The 25,543-nt window shown below is 40.7% G+C and overlaps 1 protein-coding gene across 1 annotated transcript in view; it reads left to right on the forward strand.

Annotated features, from left to right (window-relative positions):
• Positions 1-24,812, forward strand: part of CEP192 (centrosomal protein 192) — a 206,728-nt gene extending 181,916 nt beyond the window's left edge. Inside the window, exons 50-58 of the mRNA XM_073329624.2 lie at positions 62-167; positions 6,884-7,085; positions 9,937-10,016; positions 10,665-10,760; positions 13,876-13,995; positions 20,930-21,051; positions 22,822-22,945; positions 23,550-23,608; positions 24,395-24,812. Of these exons, the coding sequence (XP_073185725.2) occupies positions 62-167; positions 6,884-7,085; positions 9,937-10,016; positions 10,665-10,760; positions 13,876-13,995; positions 20,930-21,051; positions 22,822-22,945; positions 23,550-23,608; positions 24,395-24,620 (1,135 nt within the window). The 3' untranslated portion in view covers positions 24,621-24,812. The remainder of the gene's footprint in view (positions 1-61; positions 168-6,883; positions 7,086-9,936; positions 10,017-10,664; positions 10,761-13,875; positions 13,996-20,929; positions 21,052-22,821; positions 22,946-23,549; positions 23,609-24,394) is intronic.
• Positions 24,813-25,543: the final 731 nt, after the last annotated feature.

The following is a 25,543-nucleotide window of genomic DNA, read 5'->3' on the forward strand; positions in this document are numbered from 1 at the left end:
AGATTTTCAGTTTTGTATGTAGATACTATAGTTTTTACTGGCTTTTTTATCCTTTGTTTAGGACCAGTGTCTTAATTCTTGTGAGTCCTAATCCGTCACTTGCCACAAAGCCTTCAGTATTTCCTTGGAGTGGTCTAATTTATATACATTGTGACAATGGACAAAAGGTAAAAGTGGTTTTCTTAAAGACTCCATGAAGTCTTAAGATAATTGTTGGTTACCATATTGCTAAAAGTCAGTTTAATTTTGGGACACTAATTCATTACTTTACCATTCCACTAAACTTACTTTTCCCATGAAAGTCTGTTCTATAAGCCTGTAAAGATAATTTTAAAACCCTTTGGGGATAAAACTATTCAAGTAGGAGTTCATTGAAATGTAAAAATAGGTTACTCATACTTAATGGGGAATATTTCATTTCATTGAATAGGTTAAAGCTATTGTTTTGGGATCCAAAGGTTCTCGGTTTGATAGGGGTTGTCAGTCTTTGAAGAAGAATGGTGGGCTCCTAAAATAGACTGAGTTATATCTAAAATTGCCACACACCTGTTAAGCACTTACACTTTTCTGTACTTTAATTTAGTATGTCAGTGAGTAGGAGATCTATAGTAGTTTGTTGCTAGACAAAGGTGGTGAGCACTTGCTTGTTTGGGGCCTGATTCAGCAAAACATATCTAGCTTTCTGAAGCCTGCAGAACTGTAAAAAGCAATAGACTAGGTGTGTGGCAAGGAATATACAAACACCAGTCTTTTCTCGTCTACCTGCTTCTGTCCAAACATGTTTTTTTCTGGCAATATCTGTTTTGAATTAAGGCATTTAAATGCAGAAATATTACTAAGGGAACAAAGTTTGCATTCCACTGATTTGTTAGTCTCTAAGGTGCCACAAGTACTCCTTTTCTTTTTGCGGATACAGACTAACACGGCTGCTACTCTGAAACCTACCACTGATTTAGTGTATTTAAAAGGTGCAAGGTCTCTTGTGAATCTCAGTCAAAGATACTGACATCAGTCAGTACTACACCATTGAATTGGTTTGAGAGATTCCTGGAATATTTTATATAAATATGAAACAACACAAGAAAACTTCATGCGCTAATATTAATTAGGGAAGGCAAAAGTCCCTTGCATTATCCAGTTTATCCTCCTGCCAAATATAGGATGGTTCCCTGTGTGGTGGTCTTTCTAGTGTTCTCCCAACTTGTTTAACAGTACCAAGTGATGGGGGTTATGCTTCCTGTGGGAAGGTATTCTGCAATAGGAGTTCACTGTTTAATGTTTACAATGTAGAGTTTGGTGTACAACAGATATGAACTCAAACCATTTAAAATTCTGATTGTAACGTTACAATTTAATAAATCCGATCAATGACAATATTTCCATAGAAATATCTTGTATATGCTAATTAAAACTCTATCACTCATAAAATGAACCAGTCTCTTCAGGTATTACCACCTTTAGCTAACAAAAGTAATCAGATTTTGGATGTTTCTAAAAGCTTTGTCATGAGCTAGGGCCAGCTGATCACTAATGCCAAAACAATTTTTTTTATATACTTCCAAAAACAATTCATGGGTGCCCATCAAGTGCTTTGGCACTAAACTAAAATACACAACAGAAAGAGTTAAAGTACTTCCTCAGGAAGTCACTTCTCTAAGAAATCATATACTAATTGAATTGAATTGACAACCTGTACCTCAGATTCTGAATAAAAGTTTGTGAAATAAAGATTTGACTACATTCTCAGTGCCCAATATAATGTAGGACCTTTTATGATGTATTTGTCCAAAGAGGCAAGGTAAAGTTACTAAGATTAAACTAGTGCAGTGCTGTTTCCTTAAAATCTGCAGACACACCGCTGACTGTAGCATTTCTACAAGCTGCAAGAGAGCTTTGTCAGATTTCACTGCTGTCTTTCAAATCCCTGTGGTCAGCAGTAAAACTTGAAAGAATCAGTTAAATTTCATCATGCTACATCATGGGAAAGCTAGAAGGAACAGCAGAGACAGCTACTGGAACTGTTTGTTGCAGAAGGAGACTGAAAAATGAAGGCTGTGGAAAGAGTAGTAGCAGAAACTTCACCTTGCAGCAGCCCGTGGGCTCTGCAAAGGAAAACAGAATAATGTTGTTCTCCCTTCCAGCTGCCAGACATGGCTAGCTAGGCAGAGCTTCAGATTCTTCCCCTACTAGCTGGAAACTGCTAGGAATTGTAGCAGCTGAAGGTGGGTTGGGTGTTGGCTTCTTGCTTTGGGCACTGCCTCTCAATGGCGGGGTACCCCATCTTTCATAGCTCTCTGTAGAGCTATGTCCTCCAGCTATTCAGTATCTAGTAAAATTTCCAAATCAGTATTTTGGGTCCCTGGCTGAGGATGGGCAAGAGAAAAGTACAATTTAGAGACATTTTGGGAGGAGAAGAAAGGTCGTCAGTGGGGTAAGATGAGGAAGTGGGTACCACAGAAATCAGCTCAAGATCTGCTATACTCTCCTGTCTTCACCTCAGTTTTTTCTACAGTGAAGTTATAACAGAAACAATGGATGTAGCAAATAGGGTTTGCCCGTTCAACTAACTTTAACTATATGGAAATTTGTTAATTTGCTTAAACACTATTTTGTGGCGTTTGACCTGCCAAACATGATTAAGCAAATAAATAATAGATTAATACTTGTGGAATTCAAATATAGTTTATGAATACTTTGTTATTTGACCAGCACTTACTACTATAGTGGGCCCATTTGAAGTTCATTCCAATTTTAGAGGTATTACCATTTCCAGCTACATTCCCCATTTTAAGTGTAGAGAAATATCACTGTAATCAGTAGAACCTCTAACCAGACTATACTTAAAGAATATTCAGAAGGCTGCATTGTTTGTTTGTTTTTTAAAAAAAAACTACTATTGGTTAGAGGAAGGGGCACAGTCTCTTTGAAGTGGCATCATGTCACCAGTATTTTTCATCTTGCCTGCTAAGCTTAGTTCTCAGGCTAGTAGGTTTGAGGTAAAAGCTTCCATCCTTGTTTGCGAAACATTCAGTTTACAATGCATACACCATTTTAAACTTTAAAAATGAGACCACATATCTTCAGAATTGTTTCTGGGCATCTGAAAGTGTTTCTGTCTCAAGTAAAAGGGTCCTTGTTACTTTTAGGGAGGAAGAATATAATCTGGTAAACTATGTAGGGAGCCACCTGATTGAAAATACTAGTATTTTGACACTGTAGTGGAATCATTTGTTTTCTAATATAAACCTTTCTACAGTCAAAAAACAAATACACATTAGAATTATCTTTCCTTCAAACTATTTTTCTTTAATGATTTACTTAGAGAAGATTTTTGAAACCAAGGATAAAGGATAGGATGGCGTATTCACTGACATGGGAAATACAAAATCAAATTAACCAGATTAAAAAAAGTATAGCAGTGTCATCTCTAGAGAGAGAGAGGAAGAATGTGACTAAAAAGCTTTCCAAATTTATATTATTCTGCTCTTGTGACCGTGCTCACTCAAGAATTTTCAGTTGAGAGTTGACAATTTTAGTCCCTACATTAGTAGAAGAAACGTAATGATTCTGTGAGTGCTTGCATATGTCCATTACACAGTAGGTGTAGGTGTGTGTGTCTCATACATCAAAGTAGGAGAGTTTTCCCTAATGATACCCATAGACTCTTTGTCTCCTCTTGCTCTGTATCGAGTGTATAAAGGGTGGAGTCATTGCGCCCCGACTTCGGTTCCTTCTTACTGCTTTTGGTCTGTAGTCAGGGTTCTGGGCTTACAGGTTGTTTAAAAGCTAAGTATCTTTCCTAATGGTTTCCTGGTCCTTCGGACATATATTTTTATTTTCTTAGAAATCTCATTTTTGTTTTGCTTAGTTTAGGCTCAGTTGGGCCTCTGGGCCTTGCTGGGTACCAGCTGACTTAGTCATAGTCCCTCAGCTTTAAATCTCATTCTGTTGCTGGAAACCCAGGCCATCAGTAACATTCATTCATGCTTTCTAAAATATTGGTGCAGGGCGCATTTGAGACAGGTGTTCCATCTGCAGGGGCATTAAAACCAGAAGAAAAAAACAGACAGAAATTACTTCAGTGTCTCTCATGGGGGCTGCCTTAAGACTTGCGTCTGAGCCCCCTCGTTGTTTAGAAGGGGCTTTGAAGACTTTTTCCCAAAGCCCTCCCCCTACTTTGTCTACCACGAGAGGTAGAAGCTCACCATTGCTGGGTCTTTCTGAGAGACCCAGGGCTTCAGAGCAGTCTCACTCTGAAGAGGAAGTCAGAATCAGGTTAGTCAATGTCTCAAAGAATGCAATCCTCTGAAACCCACTCCAGTATCTATGCTAAAGTGCATCCTTCCGGCTGCTCCCCAGTGCGGGCTTATATGGTCTCTCCTGACCCTGAACCATTAACTCCAGTGCCCTCTCAAGGGGCAATCAAGTCTGGCTCTTGCTGCAGCTGAGGCACTGGATTGTTCTTTACTGATCTTAGCAGAACCACTACAGTTCTCAATACTGTGGTTAGAACCAATGCTGTGGTTAGAAATCTGTATCTCTCAGTGCTCAGTGGCAGTCCAGGATGTCCTGCTTAATAGCAGGAAGCCCTTTACAAAGGCTGCTTGCATGAGTAAGTGGAAACAGTTCTCTTTCTAGGCAGCTTCCTGGAATCTGTCATCTTCCCTACATTGATTTAAGACATTTTAGTCTCTCTCTCTCACATCAATCAATTTATTCTATCCTTCAGCTCTCTTAAAGTTCCTTTGGCCACAATTTCAGCATTTCATCCTAAAATCAGTGGTAAAACTGAGTTCACCAATCCTGTCATGGCCAGATTACTTAACAGTCTAGAAAGATCAGAGGTGGGCAAACTACTGTCCGGCTGGCCCCAGCCCCTCCCTTGCTGTTCCCCCTCCCCTTGTAACCTCAGCTGACTGTGCCACCAGCGCAATGCTCCAGGCAGCGGGGCTGCGAGCTCCTGGGGCAGCGCAGCTGCAGAGCCCAGCCTGACCCGCTGCTCTGTGCTGCGCAGTGGCATGGTTGGTTCCAGCCGGGCAGCGCGGCTGTAGCGCCACCATCCACCGGTGCTCCAGGCAGCGTGGTAAGGGGGCAGGGAGTGGGGGGGTTGGATAGAGGGCAGGGGAGTTTGGGGGGAGTGGTCAGGGGTCAGGGCAGTCAGAGGGTGGGGAACAGGGGTGTTGAATGGGGGCAGAGGTCCCGGGGAGGCAGTCAGGAAGGGAGGGGGGGTTGGATGGGGTAGCCGGGGGCAGTCAGGGGACAGGGAGAAGGGGTGGTTGGATGGGGCAGGAGTCCTGGGGGGGCAGTCAGGAATGAGAGGAGGGGTTGGATGGGGCAGCGGGGGGTAGTCAGGGCAGTCAGGCTACAGAGAGTGGGGGGGTGGGTGGGGAAGGGGTCCGGGTGGGGGCCGTCAGGGAACAGGGGGGGTTAGATGGAGCAGGTGTCCCAGGGGGTGGGTATCGGGGCAAGAAGCGGGGGCTGGGCCACGCCTGGTGAGGCACAGCCTCCCCTAACGGGCCCTCCATACAATTTCCAAAACCTGATGCGGCCCTCAGGCCAAAAAGTTTGCCCTCCCCGAGATAGATTATACCCTCCTGTTTGTGGCCCAGTGCCCATTTGAGACTTCACATTTAGTGTTGTCTGTTCTTATGAGTTCCCCATTTCAAACCCTTAGCATCTCTTTTTGTTTCTGCATCTTTCACTGAAGTAGGCTTTCTGGTGGTCATTGCTTCAGCCAGGAGAGAGAGGGAATTGCAGGCACTTGTCACGGATCCCCAGTACTGTTTTTTATATGGACAAAGTTCAGCTCAGACCTCATCCAAAATTTCTGTCAAAGGTGGTTTCAGATTTCCACCTTAATCTCTATGCTTACCTGTTTTTTTCCTTTCAAAGCCACATCTTCACAAGGATGAAGAAAAGCTGCACACCCTAAATGTGCATTGAGCTTTTGTCATTTTACCTGGACAGAACAAACCTTTCAGGGTCTACACCTAGTTGTTTGTTTCCTATGCAGAACACATGAAGGGACATCCAGTTACGATTCAGACTCTCAAAATGGATTACCAGTTGCATCTTTTTTACGTTGCAATGGACAGGATGCTACCTGAAAAGTTGATGGCACGCACTACCAGGACATATGCAGCCTTGGCAGCATTAGTGGTACATGTCCCTATTATGGATATTTGGAGACTAGTGATGTCGTCTTCTGTCCACACATTTATTGGTCACTGTGGTCTTAGGACTGCATCAGGAGGTGACACAAAGGTGGGAAAAGCAGTCTTGAAGTCCTTCCAATGAGCCTCTGAGACCCAACACGTTTGATAAGAGCTTCGTAATCACCTACAATGTAATGGATATAACCAAGCACTCAAAGAAGAAAAGTTTACTCACCTTCTCATAACTTCTTCAAAATGTGTTGCATATGTCCATTACATGACCCACTCTCCTTCCCCAACACACTGGAGTCTACCTTTGGTTTTCGGTGCTAAGAAACTGAAGGGTGGGGTATGATAACATCACCCTTTATAACCTGGACATGGAGCACAAGGAGACAAGATAGGACAAAGCCACCCTGACAGATAGTGCGAGGGAATACTCGCTGTTGATGCATGAGACGCATGCACAACTGCAGAGTAATGGACATGTGCAATATATATCTCTAAGAACAACAGTTCTGAGAAGGTGAGTAACCATTTTTTCTATTTGTTAAAGTCATTGATACATGGTTACTGCTTTTGTACCATTGAGACATGGTTTTGAGACGAAGGGCATGAGCAGAGCCTGTTGTTGGGATGTGTGTGGCTCAAAGTAAATAAGAACTAGCCATTTGGATTGACTTGTAATATAACATTGTTCTTTTTTTTACCCCAAAATTGTGCAAAAGTTCATTAAAGTTCAGATTCGAGAAGACATTGCCCAGGATGTATCTTCAACCGGCTCAATATCTAAAAAACTTGATGTCCTTATGCCAGCATCTGAGTCTGTCATTCATATGATAAAACCACTTCCAAAGCTACCTTCAACAAACGTTGAAATAAAGAACAGAACTATTATTTTTCCTGAAACAGGATTTGGTGAAAGCTCAGGTAATATCAATTATTCATAAAATTACCACTTCCACTAGCGTCAAATGTTCAGCCTTTAAGTTTGCTACGTTGCAAGAATGAAAATAACTTATTTATCATTTTTATTCCTTTAGTTACTAGTATGACTAGTCAAACCCACTCTTTTGATGTAATTTCATGTAATGACAGTTTTGTCTGCAGAGCTCTTAATTTTTTTGAACACAATATAGCCACATAAATTTCTGATAGATTGTGTACAAACACCCCAATGTTGAGAAGTTTTGTAGATAATGTTTCTCTAAGAGGGCATTTGTGATAAATGAAGGGATGGGAGGGGGATAGCTCCCTTTTATGGACGCCCAGCCAGCAATTAGCTATAAAATTCCTCTAAGTACCTGTTCTCTACTTGCTTTACCTGTAAAGGGTTAACAAGCCCACAGGTAAAAGGAAAGGAGTGGGCACCTGACCAAAAGAGCCAGTGGGTTCCCTTTGTCTGTGTGTTGTGGTTCTCTGGGGAAGAGCGGAACAGGGCAACAGTTATGCTGTGAGAAGCTTTAAGCCAGGTATGAAAAACCATCAGATCATACCTAGAGATTGCTTATCTGAAACCCCAGATATGTAAGTAAATTAGGGAATGTCTAGGAAGATGGGATTAGGTTTATTTCTTATTGGCTTGTGGACTCCTTTATGGTAACCCCAAATGCTTTTTGTTTTGCTTGTAACCTTTGAGCTGGACCTCAAGAAGGTTATTCTTGATGTTTAATTTTTGTAAGTGGCTTTTTAAATCTAGCAAAAGCCTAAATTCCAGATGTATTTTTTTCTTTTGGTTTTTAATAAACTTTACTATTTTTAAGAACAGGATTGGATTTTTGGTGTTCTAAGAGGTTTGTGCATACGTTGTTTAATTAGCTGGTGGCAACAGCTGATTTCCTCTTTCTTTCTCAGCTCTTCCCTGGAGGGGGACACGGGGGGTGAAAGGGCTTGAGGGTACCCCACAGGGAGGAATTCCCAAATGTGCCTTCCTGGGTCCCAATGGTGTCTTTTGGGGTTTGTTTTTTTTTTGTTTTGTTTTTTGTTCTGTGGGGGTTTTTTTGTTTTCGTTTTTTTTTGCACTTGGGTGGTGGCAGCATCTACCCATCCAAGAGAAACTGTGACCATGGGAGTTTAATATCAGCCTGGAGTGGCCAGTATTAATTTTTAGAATCCTTGTGGGCCCCCACCTTCTGCACTTGAAGTACCAGAGTGGGGAATCAGCCTTGACAATATTGTTGGTAATAAAGTAGATCTGTGAACCCTCAGTCCATTTCTGTAAGTCCAAGAATGCTCAAAACTACTGTATTAAATTGCCTCACCATAGGTATCTACTGAATTTTCATCAGTATCAGCCATTTGTTACAGCTAATAGATCAGGAGTTACATAGTGATGCATTAGCTTTATAGTTTACTGAATCATAATATTCCAAGAATTTTTTAGGCTTATTTGATCAATTCATTTTTTCCTATTATATTATTTTGAGGGAAAGCTATGTTGTTTGTGAAACTGAGATGGGTGTTCTCTTCCCATTCCTCACCCTGTAATGTCTGCCTAGTTTAATATAAGCAGTTTAACTCCTTAAAGTGCTACCTGACGCAGAAGTGATTTTGAAGGTATTGTTATGAGTAATAGGTTTATTTGCCTGGGAAAGGTTCATGATATTTCAAGGTATGAAATGTGTTCCAAGATGTAACTTTGACCCGTCAGCTCCTGAGAATACCATCAGGTGATTATTCTTGACCTACTTCAGGTCAAAGCTAATGTTATTGTTTAATGGTCCACATTGAGTTTTCACCATGTTTGGCATTAGGGCTGTGTTGGAGACTTGGATACAGGTTTCACTCAGATAGCCCCAAAGTGAAGCTTCAGCAGTCACTATGTGCAGTGAGCATCAAAGCTTCAATAGTTAAAATGCCAGTGCTGGAAGTTTTGATTCTGTTTTTCCCATGGTCTGGATTTACTAGAAAAGGCATCAGATGTCCAGGAGAAAATGGTAGGGTCAGACCTGACGAAGATATAGAGAATGAGTTTGTAGTATTTATCACCAACTATGGCGGTGTCGTACCTTGGACAGTCAAATGCCATTGTTTGGGAAGGGGTCAGAAGTGCTTCTCTACTTGTGGGTTTTTTGGATCAGCGTATCCAGTAATATGTGGAGACATCTGCCCAGGTCTCAGTGCACTGAGTTTGGATTGTCTACATCTTGGTGAGCTGGTAAACCTAGCTGCCATTCACCATGCTGAGTTCTGTCTATAGCTACAGGTTTTCTAGCACAAACTAGCCACTGACTTACCTAGCATCAGCCAAGTCTTGCATCAGCCAAGGTGCAAAGTCTGTAGATGCCAGATCTTCTTCATCTGATGAGCTAGATGCTTGAGTTGTCCCTTGCCAATGATTTATACTCTGAAGATGGAGCTCATTAATTTACCATGAGAGGGTAGCTTGTGCCATTCAGATTCAATTGAGAAATGCTAGGGATGTCAAGGACAACTTTAGTTTGAGGCTTTAGGTCTTGTAGATGTGTCCATATGATCCTTCATTAGATGATGAAGAATAATAGGCTTAAATCCACATTCCAGGTTAAACACAGCAGGCTGTTCAACCCCCAAGAATTTTGTAATAGAGGTTGATAAAATGTACAAAGTGGAATCGAGCAAAGCACGTTATTTGGCACTGAGATATGAAGATTGTTCATGAGTTGTTACTACTCTTGTCAACAACACAAATATTTACTCTTCTTCACTCTTTATTTAAAGATATAAAGACTCAAAAAGAGTTATAAAACACATATACTAAATTTCTCACTTCATATTTACTAATCTGAGGCTTTTCTTTTAGAAAACTACCTAGAGATTGAAAATCATGGGAATGAAGATGTGAAGTGGCACTTATCATCTTTTGCCCCACCATATGTCAAGGTGAGTAAACATTTGTATTGGAAATAGTGTGTGTGTGTGAGATTTTCAACAGGCGCATTTTTAAAGGAGGTGATACCTATTAACTTACTCTTCAGATAATATTTCTCCTAGCTTAAAAAATCTCTGTGTTAGGAAAAATTTTACTTGGGTAGCTAGATGACTTATTCATTGCTGTTCTTCTCTAGTTCAGTGGTCCCCAAACTCTGTGTGTGGACAAGAAGTTGTCCATGAGACACTACTGGATTTGTAGAGAGCTGGATGGTCACATGATGTTGACTCTCATAGTCTCCCGCAGCTAGATTGCATTAAGAAATCAAACATGTTATTTTCCTAATATTTTCTATGGTCAATTGCTGTGGATGTGAGGGATAACATTTGATTGCCAGTGCGTGGGGGCTAGACCCATGCAATCATGAACTGGAGAGAAGGTGGTCCATGAGGCAATCTTAGATGTGACCCACACTATGAAAATACTTGAGAACCCCTACTTCTAGCTAATGTACCACTTTTTCTATTATAAGTCATTAGACCATGATAGTTTTGTAAATATTTATAGAATGTTCTTCATTTGCTTGGATGCTTCTAGAACACTTTTTATGAAGCAGATTATTATATTTGATTTATGAAAACTTAATTACCCATTTGTAGGGCGTAGATGAAAGTGGAGATGTTTACAGGGCTACCTACACAGCTTTCAGATGTTCCCGTGTGTCTGGTACACTTGGAGCTCACGGAAAAGAAAAAGTAAGCTTTTTTTAGTGTTACGATGAATTTAAGCAGATGAATGCTGTCTTAACTGTAATGTAACTACTTACATGAAGCATACGCACTCTATGAAATATAACCTCTTTTCAGCTGGACTTCTTCAAATTTGGAAATAGTTTAAACTGATCTAAACATCTATTTAAATGGTAATGATAAAACACTGGCCATCCAAAATAGGGCCAGATGTACTTCATTTTCAGATGTATGAGAAAGGTCATTAGCATCCGCTCATCAATATGTCTCTTCATGTAAACTCAATTGACAATACTAGAAAAATCCCTACAATACATACATTATATTTTGCATCTATGAAGCTATTTTCTTAGGAGAGCAAATTTTTTTAACACTTTTTGAAGATGAAACATGTATAAGGACAGGTTTCAGAGTAACAGCCGTGTTGGTCTGTATTCGCAAAAAGAAAAGGAGTACTTGTGGCACCTTAGAGACTAACCAATTTATTTGAGCATGAGCTTTCGTGAGCTACAGCTCACTTCATCTGATGAAGTGAGCTGTAGCTCACGAAAGCTCATGTATAAGGAATCACTGAATATTTGTAAATTTTTTTTTTTAGCTTTAGACCTACTCATCAGTTGTAGTTTGTGGAGCTTTTTGAATAACATGTGTGCAGTGATGCAGTTTTATAAAGCCTATGCTAAAAATTATTTTGATCTTTAAGTGTTGCAACTGTTAATATAATGGAATAGAGCAGTGGTTTTCAACCAGGGGTCCGGGACCCCCTCGGGGGGCTGTGAGCAGGTTGCAGGGGGTCTGCCGTGCATGGGGCCCCGTTGCGCAGGACTACAACCCGGGGCCCCAAGCCACCACCCGGGGCTAAAGTTGAAGCCTGAGCAATTTAACTTCGCCCCTGTGTGGAATGGGGCACTGAGCAGTTGCCCTGCTTACTACCCCCTAACACCAATCCTAGCTTTTCTATGCAGAAAAACAGTTGTGGCACAGCTGGGCCATGGAGTTTTTATAGCATATTGTGGTGGCCTCAGAAAGAAAAAGGTTGAGAACGCTTCAAAGAAAGAATGCTTTCAGGCTTCCCGATGATAGAAGCTATTGCAAATGTATGTGGTGAACTTAAAAGAATATATGCTTTGTACTGCTGGAAAGCTTATTGCTAGTCTGCTAGCACTGAAAGCTAACATTTCAGGGGAATACCATTCTAAATGCAGAAGTTTCACCAGTTCAGCCTGAGCTTCGTTTTAAATAGACTTCATAAAACTCATGCAGAAGACTGTGTGGATGCTTGCTTCAGTTAAAACCAGACTTATTTTGGTTTTACTTAAGTTAAATTGACTTGTGCACCAGTTTAACAAATTCGTGTTAAAATGATTGTCAAACTAGTTCACTTTTGACCTTGTCTTCACACAAACTTCCACCGATTTAGTTAAACCAAAATGAATGTCTACACAGTTGTTTACAGTTTAAGTGTCTTATTTTGGTTCAGCTTTAACTTGTTTGACTTAAGCTAAACTAAAACAAGTTACACTTACAGTGCACTAGGAACTTCTAGTTCTCAGTAGCTGAGTCTATGCAGTCCGTTAGTATTTGCAGGCTAGTGCATTTTACCTTCATACCCCAGTTTGCTGTGTACACAAGTCCTTAGACTACGAGTACTCATACAGGGGTTTGCACCAGGTTAACTAAGTCTGTTTTAAATTAATGCTTTAGTTAAACTGATGCACTCTTCCACAGAGACTAGCCCTTTCTCATGTAGACAAGGTCTAAGGCTGTTCAAATGAAGTTGACTCGTACCCAATTCATTGTAATGCAGATTTAAATTACCTCTAACAAGTGTAGCACATTCACTCACAAGCAAGTTTGGAATTTAGGGAAGCTGAGCCAGTGTAACTTGGTGTGACAGGGTCCCTGGGTGCAACCTGGACTGCTGAGCCCTCTGTCCCACCAACCTGGGGTATCCTTCTCACACTGTGATGCTGTGGCAAGCCGCAAATCTCTGATAGGTACTGCACTTACGCACAGATGTCCACGGGTAGGGACACTACCCAACTGAGTTACATGAATGCTTTCCCAGCCTTACATGAACCATCAATAGCTCCAGCCAATTTTCTCCAGCTCCCCAGTACTATACCATCTTGCACTGGTCAGAAGCCTGGCCAGTTCAAATTCATTACCCACTCTGCCCTTCCCTTGATGTGGTGAGGACACACACTAGCCTTTGTAAACTGAGCTGAGATTTCCCAAGTACTTCAACCAAAACACACTGTTTTAGGTAAAATATAAAACAGATTAACTACAGAAAGCTAGATTTTAAGTGATTATAAGTAGCAGGCATAGAGATCAGAGTTTGTAACTTAAGGAACAAAAATAAATTCACAGTTTAAATTCTATAAACTATACAGGATTTGAATCAATAAATGTCTCACCTTGGCAGATGGTACAAACAGGTCACAGATCCTCAATACACAGACTGCGATTCTCTCAGCCTGGGACCACCCTCTGCCAGTTCCAAGTCTTTGTCCTCCAGATGTGTTTCCAGGTTTTGAGTTGTGGCAGGGAGTGACTCTAAGTGGTGATGTCACTTTCCCTCTTTTTATAGTTTCTTCCAGCTTGCTGGAAAGATCTTTGCTGTGAGGTGGGTAGTCTGCCCTCATTGGTCAAGCAGTCTCCATTGTCTGTGTTCTCTCTGAGATAGTGGATTCTTTCCTTGATGGGTGTTGATGAGCCATTAACTGCTGTCTGGCTACTCCATTGTTGTACGTGAAAGGCTAGTTGTGGGTGTTCCCAACCTCAAAACATATTTCAGTCACACACACATAGCAAGACTTCATAATTTCACATACAGTGATAGGACATACAATCCAACAGGATAATAATCTTCAACAGATCAAGACTTTTAAAATGATACAAGGCATACTTCGTCGGAAACATATCATTACATGATGACGGTAAGAATGGAAGTTCCAGGGTGCTGCTTTGAGGTACAGTGTGTCACACTTAGTTTGTGAATTTAAACTGATATAGTTAAACCAGTACAAAATACTGCAATTTTTTCATGTAGACAAGGTTGTAGTGGTATATAAACATCTAAGTAAACTTTCACTAACACTTTACCCTACCCTGGTAGGTTGCTATCATCTTTTTACCTAGGGATAGAGGAGACTATGCTCAATTTTGGGACCTTGAGTGTCACCCACTTGCAGAACCTCACATGAAACATAAACTAAGATTTCAACTTTCTGGAGTGGTAAGTATCTGAACACCATAAGCTAATGTTCAGTATTTGTCCACATCACTTGCTAAAGTGGGATAAAATATATACATATATATCACACTTCAAGACTGTGCTATTTGTCCAAAACATATTATTAAGCACATAATTAAATTTTAGAGTAAATCTTTAATTGCAGGTAGTCTCAATTCTATTTTTCATAATCATTATTTTAAAAAGATATTACACACTTCTTGATCAACATAGCAATTTGAAGGTTTATATAACCAAAATGTTACCTTACCCTTACTCTAGCATCTTATTTTGCATTTACTGTTTTGAAGGGAATTATGAAATACTTATCCCTTCTGGTAACTACCTGTTTAGTGACAGATTTACCTCTTTTGTGGGGCTTTAAATCCATGGACTTGTATTAAATCAGTCATAACTCCTGCAAAATAAGATTGTCTTAAAAAAAAAATAATAATAATAATGATACGCGTAAAAAATTGCATTAATTCAATATTATGGTTAATATTTAAAGATTCTAAGATCAGGAAAATGTGTGGCAGGCTAGTGCGCTATACATTCACACCCCAGTACGCGCCACCTTTTGTGCATGCATACTTTGTTGTCTGTGATAATCCCCATAACATTAAGCAAAATGACAACACAGATTCTTAAATTTTCCAACTACAGTATTATAGCTGTGGAAGAAAAGTAGGGGTATGTGCTAAATGCATCGCATGGTCAGATCATAAACATAATTTGATGTTTCATAATTTTCTGTTAATCCCACTCTAGCATTGGTGCTCTGTTCTTGTTAGCCTTGGAAACATAACAAAGCAGTAAAATATTTAGGGGCACTTGCCAGTTGACCCGTGGATCCAAATATTCTAACTCTGATTTACATAAAGGTCCAATCCTTCCGTCAAATTTAAGTTCTTATCCACTTGCCCATGAAGTGAGTCATGGACTAGTTCATCTGTCAGCATTTTTTTGACACATTTGGTTTACTTAATTTAACTTGGTGAAAAAAATGTATTTAAATTATTTAAATTTTAGACCTCTTTGATCTGTTTCCAGTATGAATGGTATGGAGAGGGTCAGGATTTAAGAGATGTACAGTCTGTGACCATAAGCTTTAGATTCAACTGTATGTATAGAGATTTAATCATTTCTCTGAACCAATAGCGTCTGGATCTGAGGGTCACCTATCTGACTCCAACTGCAGGGCAAGCCTTTTATATTGGAGGCTGCTTTGTTCTTCTGTGAGAAAACGGAGAATCATCAGCTCAGTTTCTTTCTGGAACCGAATATTTCTCTGAGCAATAGACTCAATTCTCTGGTAGTGTAAGGTGTAAGTTAGAGCTATTGCTCAATTCGAATATGCCGGGATTCGGGCAGTGTGAGATCGGGAAGCTGCAAACAGCATTCTTATGGCCTGTCCATCCCCCAGTTTGAGCTCATTCTACTGCATCCAATTGGACTTTGGGTAGGGTGGAGGATCCTACCTGTGGGTTCAGTTGCAAAGGAGAAGGGTGTAGCCAGAGAACAGCTTGATACTTTAAAACGTGCCATGTATATATATAAAAAATATGTAGCATTGGCTGTTGTACTTAAAAGGTTCTATGCTTTGGACCTTTTCTAGGACATGTAAACAAAGTTTTGGGACCTTCCTTTTAAGGGACAGGACTGCTTCAGTGCTAAGATACCTTTCCTAGAAAAAGTTATGGCAATGCAAACCAAGTCAGCAATCTGGATTTCTCCTAGCTTATGTTAAAAGGTGGACCCATTAATTCCAGAGAAATGCAGTTCAGCCTAATACTGCTTTGTGCTGAAAAGATATTCAGACTCAGTCACCATAAATAATTAAGTGCCATAGACTTTTCCCTGAAGTACTCATGGACTGATTCAGAGCTCTCAACCTTCAAGATATCCTACATCCATATCTCCAAAAGGAAATCGTGTGAGTGTAGAAACAAGTTGGGCGTGTACCTTTATCAATGCAAGGACTTGATGCGTAATTTAACTGGATCTCATGGATTTTAACTACTGTGCAGCTACCACAGCCAGTGTTCATTGTCTGGAGCTAGTATCTGTACTTGGTACATTTGTTCATAAAGGCCCCTAATTTGTTCATTAGGATCTTTCATGTTTTCTATTCCCTTCTGAAATATCTGTGTCTCAAGTGGACAAGTTAAACTTCATTTTTCAGGCTATATGAGCTGACTTTAGTAGGGTGTAACTTTAGGCTCAAAGGGTAGTTCAGCTTTTCTTCAAGATAAATCTGCATTTACAAATTTATATCATGATTGTCATACATCACCAAGAAAATCCAGTTAAGAATTGTTTTAGAATACCGTGATGGTGTATATACGTACCACTGTTTCTTGTGCTAGGCATAAGACAAGCACAGTGTCACTGGTAAGCAGTTATTGTCCAGTTGTTCATTCTAAATATACTAGCTCTTCCCCAAGTAGTTTGGGAAACATTGATGCAATGGCTGATTCCATCCATCATTTGAAGAATTCCTTTATAAGGTGCCCCTGCCCCCAAACTTCTGTGATATAAAGATGCCATTACAGAAAAATAAACACATCTAGTTCAAAGCTTGTAGAAATCAAGAAAAGCCAAATTCCATAAAAGTGATCTAGAGCCTTGAGCAATTCCTTCAACTCTCAGAGCGTTATTAGTGGTCAATAAAGCTGTTAGCCTTTATGAGCAACATAGCAGCCATGTATTATTACTGCTTATAAAGCAGTAAGGTGGGGCTTGTTCCCCTCAGTTTTCAAAGCAATCTGCCTCTGGGAAATAGTGTATTCACAACCAGATCTTTCCATTAACTCTCCACCTCGCTCGGAAAGAACATTCTTAGCAGAAAACATGAGGTGTGTCAAGACCACTTTGAAAAGATCTATGAAAGAGCTTAAAGTAGAATGGCTGTTTAATCAAATAGGGTCATTAGCCGTACATCTGTTTGCACCACGGTCAACACAATTTCTGCTTCAGCTATTGAAGATCTTCCTTTTCTAGCAGATGTCTTTTTAATTAGGAAGAGAAGGCAAATGCAAGATCATATCTAGGAAAATAGAACACAGGTCACTTTTAAGATGAGGACTGTATCCTGAAATACAGTGACTCAGAAAAGGGCTTAGGGGCTATGGTAGATATACAGCTAAATGTGAGTTCACAGCACAGTGCAATGACCAAGAGGGCTAAAGCGATCCTTGGATATATGAAGGGGGGAATAAAAGGTGGAAGTACAGAGTACATCTCTGCATAGGGCATTAGTGGGACCATTACGGAAATAGTGTTCAGTTCAGATATCAGCACTTCAAAAACGTTGAAAAAACATATATAAATGTAAACCTACCCAAATGTATACCCATTCTTGGACAACATCCCAATCAGAGCCAGCACCGCTTCCAGCAGCTCTCATTGTCCTGGAGCAGCGAACCGTGGCCAGTGGGAGCCGCGATCGGCCAAACCTGCGGACGCGGCAGGTAAACAAACCAGCCGGCCCGCCAGGGGCTTTCCCTGCACAAGCGGCGGAACAAGTTTGGGAACCACTGTTCTAGAACAAACATTATATGTATACCTTTATTTAGATGCCAGGCCATAAATGTACATTATGGTTTTAGAAATTAAAAGACATGGTCCTTGCCCCAAACACCTTACAACTTAAACTGAGTAGGCAAACATACAGAAATCACAAGGGAGTGGAGAAAGGAGATGAGAATTCAGATATTTAAACCTTCTCCCCCAACACAAAGAGAAAAGATGTACAGCCATTTAGATGCCTGCTGCCTACCTAGCATAAGTGCATTAAAAATATTTTTTTTCTTTTTAGAATTGCCATGTGTTCGTGTAATTTCATTTTTCTTTTCTTTAGTAACTGTTCAGTCTTGAATAATATTCACAGTTAAATGTTACCCTAACATTGCTAAAAAAGTAATGTACTTTTCATTTTTTAAAACTACATTTCAATGTTTTGCATTTTTGAGAAAAAATAACTCAGTTAAGTAATGTTTTTTTTGTAACTAGCCATAAGTATTTAAGGCTATTGGGGACTATAAAGTCTCTTTTTATTATTATTATTATTATTTTATTACTACTCTTGTCCTAATAAATTAGTGCTTTAAAATAGTTTACCAGTCAATTGACCAATTACTTTTTAGACCCATCAGAAGTAAGCTCTGTGGGGCAGGGACAGTGCCTTGGTTCATTTGGTCAGGTTTTTTGGCTTTCATTTCTGATTGGATGGTAAATAAAAATCCCAAAGATTAGTGATTTCAGCTACACTAGAGTTTCTCTAGGATGGTTTGGAGGGACAGTCTTATCACTAAGTACCCCAAAAAAATAGTTACCAGTCTCTAGTGTCACTTGTTATGCAGATACATCAGATTCCTTGGACTGACTATCCCCAAGATTTAGCAGAATGCCTGGATTAGACAAACCTGTGGTGAATCCTACCTCCTTGCAATGATATTTACCAGTGCCCTTGTGGCACATTTCAAAATGACTGCACATAATTCTTTTTGTATTTGTCAGTCACGTCCTGCTTTTCTGGTAGTTACTTCTGAAAGACTGATGAGCAACTATATTAACAGAAGTCAGTTCTGCTTCTATGAGGACAATTTTGTCCTCACATCTTGAGAAACACTTCTGCCAAAGGTGTATGCATCTTTTTAATCTTCCCAGGAGATGAATACCATCATTTTTTCTATCTTCAGTATCCTTAGAAAAATTGTCATAACAAGATGGTCGTAGAACTCTAGAAGATGTATTGATCATATGGAGTACATGCATCTATCATATTACTCCTGGGGGAATTCTGCACCACTGCGGATGCACAGAATTTGTCCCGTGCAGATTTCTTTGTTTCCCCGCAGAAAAATGACTTTGACAGGGAAGCAAAGGGAAGCCAAAAGAGCCGTCATGCGACCCTCCCCAGCAGTATGTTTTGGGTGCCCAGGGCAGCTAGCAGAGAGGTAAATTACTGTGGGGCAGGGGGTGGGACTGGGGAAGACCCAACTGGTGGGTCCTACCCTGCACCAGGCTCAGCTGCTAGTCTTGGGTGGGCTGGGGAGGACGGGACTTACTCTTCCCCTGCGCAACATCCGGGGTCAGACCCACTCCCAGATTTCTCCTCCAGCTTCAGGAAGCTCTGCAAACCTCCAGCCCATGCGCTTCCTGTACCCATCGCTCCTCAGCTGCAGGGGAAGGGATCCCTGTACAGGGAGCTGTTCTCCCATCCATCCAGACCCTCTTGCCGAGCCACTCCTCTTCCCCCCGATAAACTCCCCCTGCACCTGGACCACCCTGATGAGACACCTGCACTCAGATCCTCACCCCACCAAGCTCCAGCTAACTGGATCCCCAACCCACTGAGCACCATTCCCCCAGCATCTGGACCACCCATTGAGCCCTCCACATCTGGACCCCCCTGACAAGCTCTATTTCTCCACACCCAGGCCCCCCGTGCTGAGCCCCAACCACCTTCACCTGGACCCCCCTGAAGAATCCCATTACTGTTACACCCAGAACCCCCCAACAAGCCCCTGTGCATCCAGTTCCCCCTGCACCCTGATCCACCACTGAGGTGCCTGCACCCAGATTGCCCCACACAGAACCCTCTCAACCCACATCTGGATCCCTCCACACTAAGCCCCTCTACATTTGGATCCTGCCTTGCTGAGCCTGCCAGATGCAGGCAAGCACACGGGGACAGAAGCCTGGGGTGTTTCTGAAGCAGGCCCAGTCCTTGGGCTTCAGAGTAGCTGCTGACAAGGTATATGCCAAGCAATGCAGAACTTAACACCCGGAAAACCATTCCTTTGAGGGAGTCTAGGCTCCACATGCAAGGTCCCAGGAGGAATTGTGGGCCAGAAATATTTTTATGTCAGAGAATTTTCATAACCATGCCGTGATCCTCATACAGTTCATTATCAAACTCTGCAAAATAGGTTTCTGTTCCTCTATGAAGACGACCTCTTACTGGAAAATGCTATATGGTTATGGCTTGCTTTCCAAATTAGAAATCTCTCACGTTATGTAAGAATGCATATTTCTATCTATCATACTGTAATAATGTTGGCTTTATCCTTTCCATCCCTGCTGCTTTGTTTCATTGATCACTGTTTGCCATTTGTAGAGTATGAGGGGAGAAACTGCAGCAGAATAGAAAATTCTTAGCACAGTCTCCTCTGTTAGCAGCTTCTCTCTTCATTCTAACCACGCAGGTGGCTTGTTGCAGGACCAGAATGATAACTTGTAATATTTGGAAATTTTTGCTCTAAAGGGCAAATCATACACATGTTGCGTTAACGTTAATACAATTTCAGGTTCTTGGTTTTGTATTAACCAACTGTTCTTTCAATGCTGTAAAGACACTAACTTTTCTGGTGGCCAGACTTGAGGGGTGGGACTTCATGGAACAACTTCTGAATTCCATAGGGAAAAGTCATGGCCTATTTATAGCGAATGAGGAAAGTTGCTCACAAAGAATTAATGTTAAGAAATCCATTCATTTACTGCAACCCTCATAATTTGCCTGGAGAGGTAAAATTTCATGTCGTGGCTAAGATGATAAATAGTTCATCGAGAGGCTGAAGCTTCTTAAGAAGTAATCTCATTTGTACTCCATGATGAGACGTTCCACAGGGAAACCTACTGTCTAAATGGATCCGTTACCGACAATCTTGGAATAGTTTACTGCTGTGAAGTAGTTTAAGAGGCATGCAAGCATGGAATATGATTCCCGCAGAGGCAATGTATTTCAAAGAACAATAAATAAATTCCCTTCTTCTAAAATATTGTAAAACTGCGGCACAAACCATGAGCTAATATTTTCAATAAAGCAAAAACACTATTCAGGTTGAGCAATATTTTGGGAACGATGTAAATGTTGTCACCTAATGTTTAACTTTATTCCAAATATTAACTGTAGGGTTTTTCTTACCAATAGGGTGCTAAAACAGAAAATGAAGCTGTAAATGCAAAACTTTCCACATGTGCCCTAATAAAAACTGAAATTCCAGTTATGCCGAGAAGAAGAGCTGGCTCTGAAGCTTCTGCGCTTAAAACTGGGTAAGTATATTTTTAGTTTAAAAAAAAAAAAAAAAGTAAATAGTTGAGAACACTTGTGTGGCAGACCTTTTCTGTGATTCTTAGCATTTCACCACTCATAAGCAAACTTGCCATATTTTCATTAGTTCAAAACTAGTTATATGTGTGGTTGTGATTTGCTACTATGGGACAACTGGTGCAGGCATTTGATGTTGCGGTTCAGTGATGAGACAGAACACAGCTTTATGCAAGCAAACAGGCTGGTCAGCGGAGATGGGCTGTTCTGCCCCCCCTGCCTTCCACCTTCTCCTTTTATTATATTTCTCCCCCTAAGCATTACACACTGCTACACAAAGGAATGTATGACGTTGATTCATATGCTTAGTTACCATCCTCTATCTACTACAATCCTGGTTCTCAGGCCTTGAGCCCAGGCTAAAGAAACCTCCCACAGTTGCTGTCCAAACAATCAAGTTCTCAGGGTTCATATCTAGCCCTTGTCCTTGGATAGAGCAATGTGTGCATTGCTTCTAGGAAACAGTCAGGGTGTGCCCCGCCTGCTTCCAGGTGGAATAGCTAGACATTAACCCTTCAATTTGAACCGCTTTGAAGTGTGAAACCTTTTAATGCACTCTTTGCCAGCACCATCATTATCTAGTGATTTCTAATAAGATGAGTTTTCGCAATATTTGTCTAGCTTTCTTCTTTGTTTCTTTCCCTTTTTGCCAATTGGGGCTTGTCTACATGGTGCATTAATCCTAACTAGATGGGTGTAAATTATAGTGGGCACTAATGTGTTGCATGCTAAGTGGCTCGTGTGGGCCCTGCTGGCACACACTAAATGTTCCCTAGTGCACATTAATGTACTTCTGTTTGAAATGGACCACACGGGCCAGTTAGCGCACAACATTCTAGTGCATGCTACCATTTATATCCCTCTATTTTGGATTAATTCACCATGTTGATGAGCCCTCTGTGTTTGTTCTCCCTCTTTAGTTTTCCCAGGCTCTTGGAAGTATTTCTGTTCCTATTCTCATCTGGAGTTAGTTACAAGAGCCCAGGATGTTTCCAAAACCCTTCACATATTTAGATAAGTGCAAATCTTCACCAATGGAATCCAGTTGCCCTTGGTTTGCTGTTCCAGAGCAGTCCCTCCATTTGTGATCTGCATGTCTGGTTTGAGCTTGGTGCAGTTTTGCTGCTTTTCTCAGTCAATTACCCAGAGTTGAAAGTAGCATTTGACCCCTAATTGGGTTTTAGGCCTGGACGTATTTCTCACACAGGCCTTTCCCTCAAAAATATGATTTTCCCCAAGATCACTGTACTAATTTTTCCCTGCCATCGTCCAACCTTCAAAGATTGAAATGTAGATGTGAAACACTTCCTTTTTATGGGAGTGAACTGATCCCTGGTGCACATATGGAAAGGTTCATCTCCTAGGTCTCCAGTGAAGCATATGGGCACAACTCAAGGCTGTGAAAGTATAAAGTAAATTATTCTGATTACTACTTCACCACAGTACTCCTCTAAATTGTAATCTCTTAATTAACTGAAAGTGCCAAATAATAGCCCAAAAAGCCCTTAGAGTGGCACAGTACTGCTTTAAAACTGACGGAATCTTACAGCCCAATATCTTATAAGAACAAATTACCTTTGACTTTCCAGTGGTTCTGAATGTATTTCTATTTTGGAACTGCTTTTCAAACCATTTGATAGGAAACTGTCGGTACATCCAGACCATGTAATATAAATAGGGAACTTAATGATTTAAACCTATTGTTTGAAAAACAGGCAAAATGAAGTAATTCGAGGAGTGTATGCCCGAGAAGATCAATATACGTTTCTACCAACCAGAGTTGGGGAATCAAGCACCTTAAAAGTCAATTTGCGAAATAATACTTTTATTACTCATATGGTAAGTTTTTGACACTTTAACTTTAAATGTTTTGAATTTTGTAAATAAAGTGCACTTTATTTTGTAAATGAAGTGCACTTAAAAATTGCACTTAATTGCTTGAACAATATCTAACCATTTTCTTTTCTGATGTTTTCGTTAACCTTTGATACTAAGAATTTTGTTTTAAGATGGTCTAATGCTCGGTGCATTAATAGAAACTATTGGTTCCAAACTTCATACTCTAAATCTTTAAATATTCAAAGAAAGTTCACTTTTATAGGCTTCTTACAACTTTTTAGTTTTTCTTTTGCTTGTTGACTCTTAATTATCAAGAGTTTTAAGGATCAAGAGTTTTCTTAATAGCATACTTAAACTATCACCTCTTTTAGCTGTTTTATAGGGTTGTGGTTGTAGTCTAATTTTTAAAACTAATTTAATCTCAAGTCCTGCAGTGTGATTTTTAACTTATTCATTATATATAAACCTGGGTATATTCCATTCTTAAATCTTGGCTTTTTCTTTAAAGTTATATCTAAGTCATGAGTTGTATTGAAGTATGTGCTAAAATTATGATAGTAGTGCTTGCCTGTTGTTTTTTAAAGTGTTTCATATTAAATTGCAGCTGAAGTTTGTAAATCCCAGAGAGCCTTTCTACATCAAGCACTCAAAATATTCTTTGAGGTGAGTTAAGTGTGTACTAAAATTTTACTCAGAAACATTAGAGGTTTCAAAATAAATCCAAGCTATTTTGTTAGGTAAAGCTCTATAACTAGTAAGGATATATCATGCTGAAATATAGACTTACAGTCCACTTTTGGACTTTAGAGTAACTTCAACATTTTGACCTTCTAGTTAAAATGTATATTTTTGCACAAATCTTAACCAGTCTCCCCATCTTAAAGATGAAAAAAGTGAGGCATAAAGCAACATCAGAGACAGTGGAACAGCCTGATTAAACCCAGGTCTCCTGACACCTAGTCCAACATCCTATCCTCTGATCCATGCTATAACACCAGATTGTACACCACCTTGTTTTTTTTCTTGGCGGTTTTTTATCAAAATAGTGACCAGGACCAAACCTGTATAGCTAATGAGATCTGACAAGCTCAGTCTGAAGTGGTAAAACTGTAGGCAAAAAAAAGGATGATTTAATAGCTCTTCAGAAAGACGACCATGACCACCTCAGAGATCTACTTAAGTAGCTCAGAAACACCATAAAGTACATTGTCAGAAAGCTATTCATTGTATTTGCTGTAATATACTGAGGATCAGATGCACTCTTACTTAAAGCAAAGATATAGACATGGTGTTTAAAGGTGGTAGAAAAACTTTTAACTCATGAATTGCATTTATTTTATTCTTTTGTTCAATAACCTCCTAGAAGCTTAGTTTTCCAACCAATTTTGATGCTTTTCCATTTGCAAATATTGTCTTTTTGTCTGAGTTTCTAGTTTTTCTTATTTACAGCATAAGTCAGCATAACTCTTTGGAAGAACCCTGCAAAAGAGTTTCTGAGCAAAAGCATTGCAGAACTTATTCTGGCTTAGGGTATGTCTACACTACAAAATTAAGTCGATTTTATAGAAGTCAATTTTTAGAAATCGATTTTATACAGTCCATGGTGTATGTCCCCCCTAAGTGCATTAAGTCGGCAGAGTGCATCCTCACTACCGTGGCTAGCATCGACTCATGAAGCGGTGTACTGTGGGAAGCTATCCCACAGTTCCCGCAGTCTCCGCTGCCCATTGGAATTCTGGGTTAAGCTCCCAATCCCTGATGGGGCAAAAACATTGTAGCGGGTGGTTTTGGGTACATGTCATCAGTCTCCCCTGCCTCCCTGAAAGCAACTGCAGACAACTATTTCATGCCTTTTTTCCTGGGTTACCCACTGCTCAGCTCACTGCTGCTGTTGCGAGCATTGTAAACATCTCGCACTTTATACTGCAGTATGTGCAGAACCTGGCTAAGAGACAGCAGCACGAGGACAATTGTGAGGAGGACATGGACAAAGACGTTCCTGAAAGCACGGGAGGTGGCAGTTGAGACATCATGGTGGCAGTGGGGCTGATTCTGGGCCTGGCAAACAAGCACAGCCTGGTGGGACCGCATAGTCTTGCAGGTGTGGGGTGATTCCCAGTGGCTGTGAAAGTTTCACATGCGTAAGGCCACTTTCCTGGAGCTCTGAGTAGCTTTCCCCTGCCGTGACGTGCAGGAATACCAAGATGAGAGCTGCCCTGACAGTTGAGAAGCGATTGGTGATAGCCCTGTGGACGCTTGCAACACCTGCCTGCTACCGGTCAGTCGGAAATCAATTTGGAGTGGGCAAATCTACTGTGGGGACTGCTGTGATTCAAGCAGCCAATGCAATCACTGATGATCTGCTATCAAGGGAGTGACTCTGGGAAATGTGCAAGTCATAGTGGATGGCTTTACTGCAGTGGGTTCTCCTCACTGTGGTGGGGCGATAGACGGAACGCATATCCCTATCTTGGCACCGGACCACCTTGCCAACCAGTACATAAACCGCAAGGGGTACTTCTCAATGGAGCTGCAAGCACTGGTGGATCACAAGGGACATTTCACCGACATCAACGTGGGATGGCCGGGTAAGGTGCA

This window comes from Lepidochelys kempii, chromosome 2 (genome assembly GCF_965140285.1).
Source record: "Lepidochelys kempii isolate rLepKem1 chromosome 2, rLepKem1.hap1, whole genome shotgun sequence".
NCBI classification, from domain to species: Eukaryota; Metazoa; Chordata; order Testudines; family Cheloniidae; genus Lepidochelys; species Lepidochelys kempii.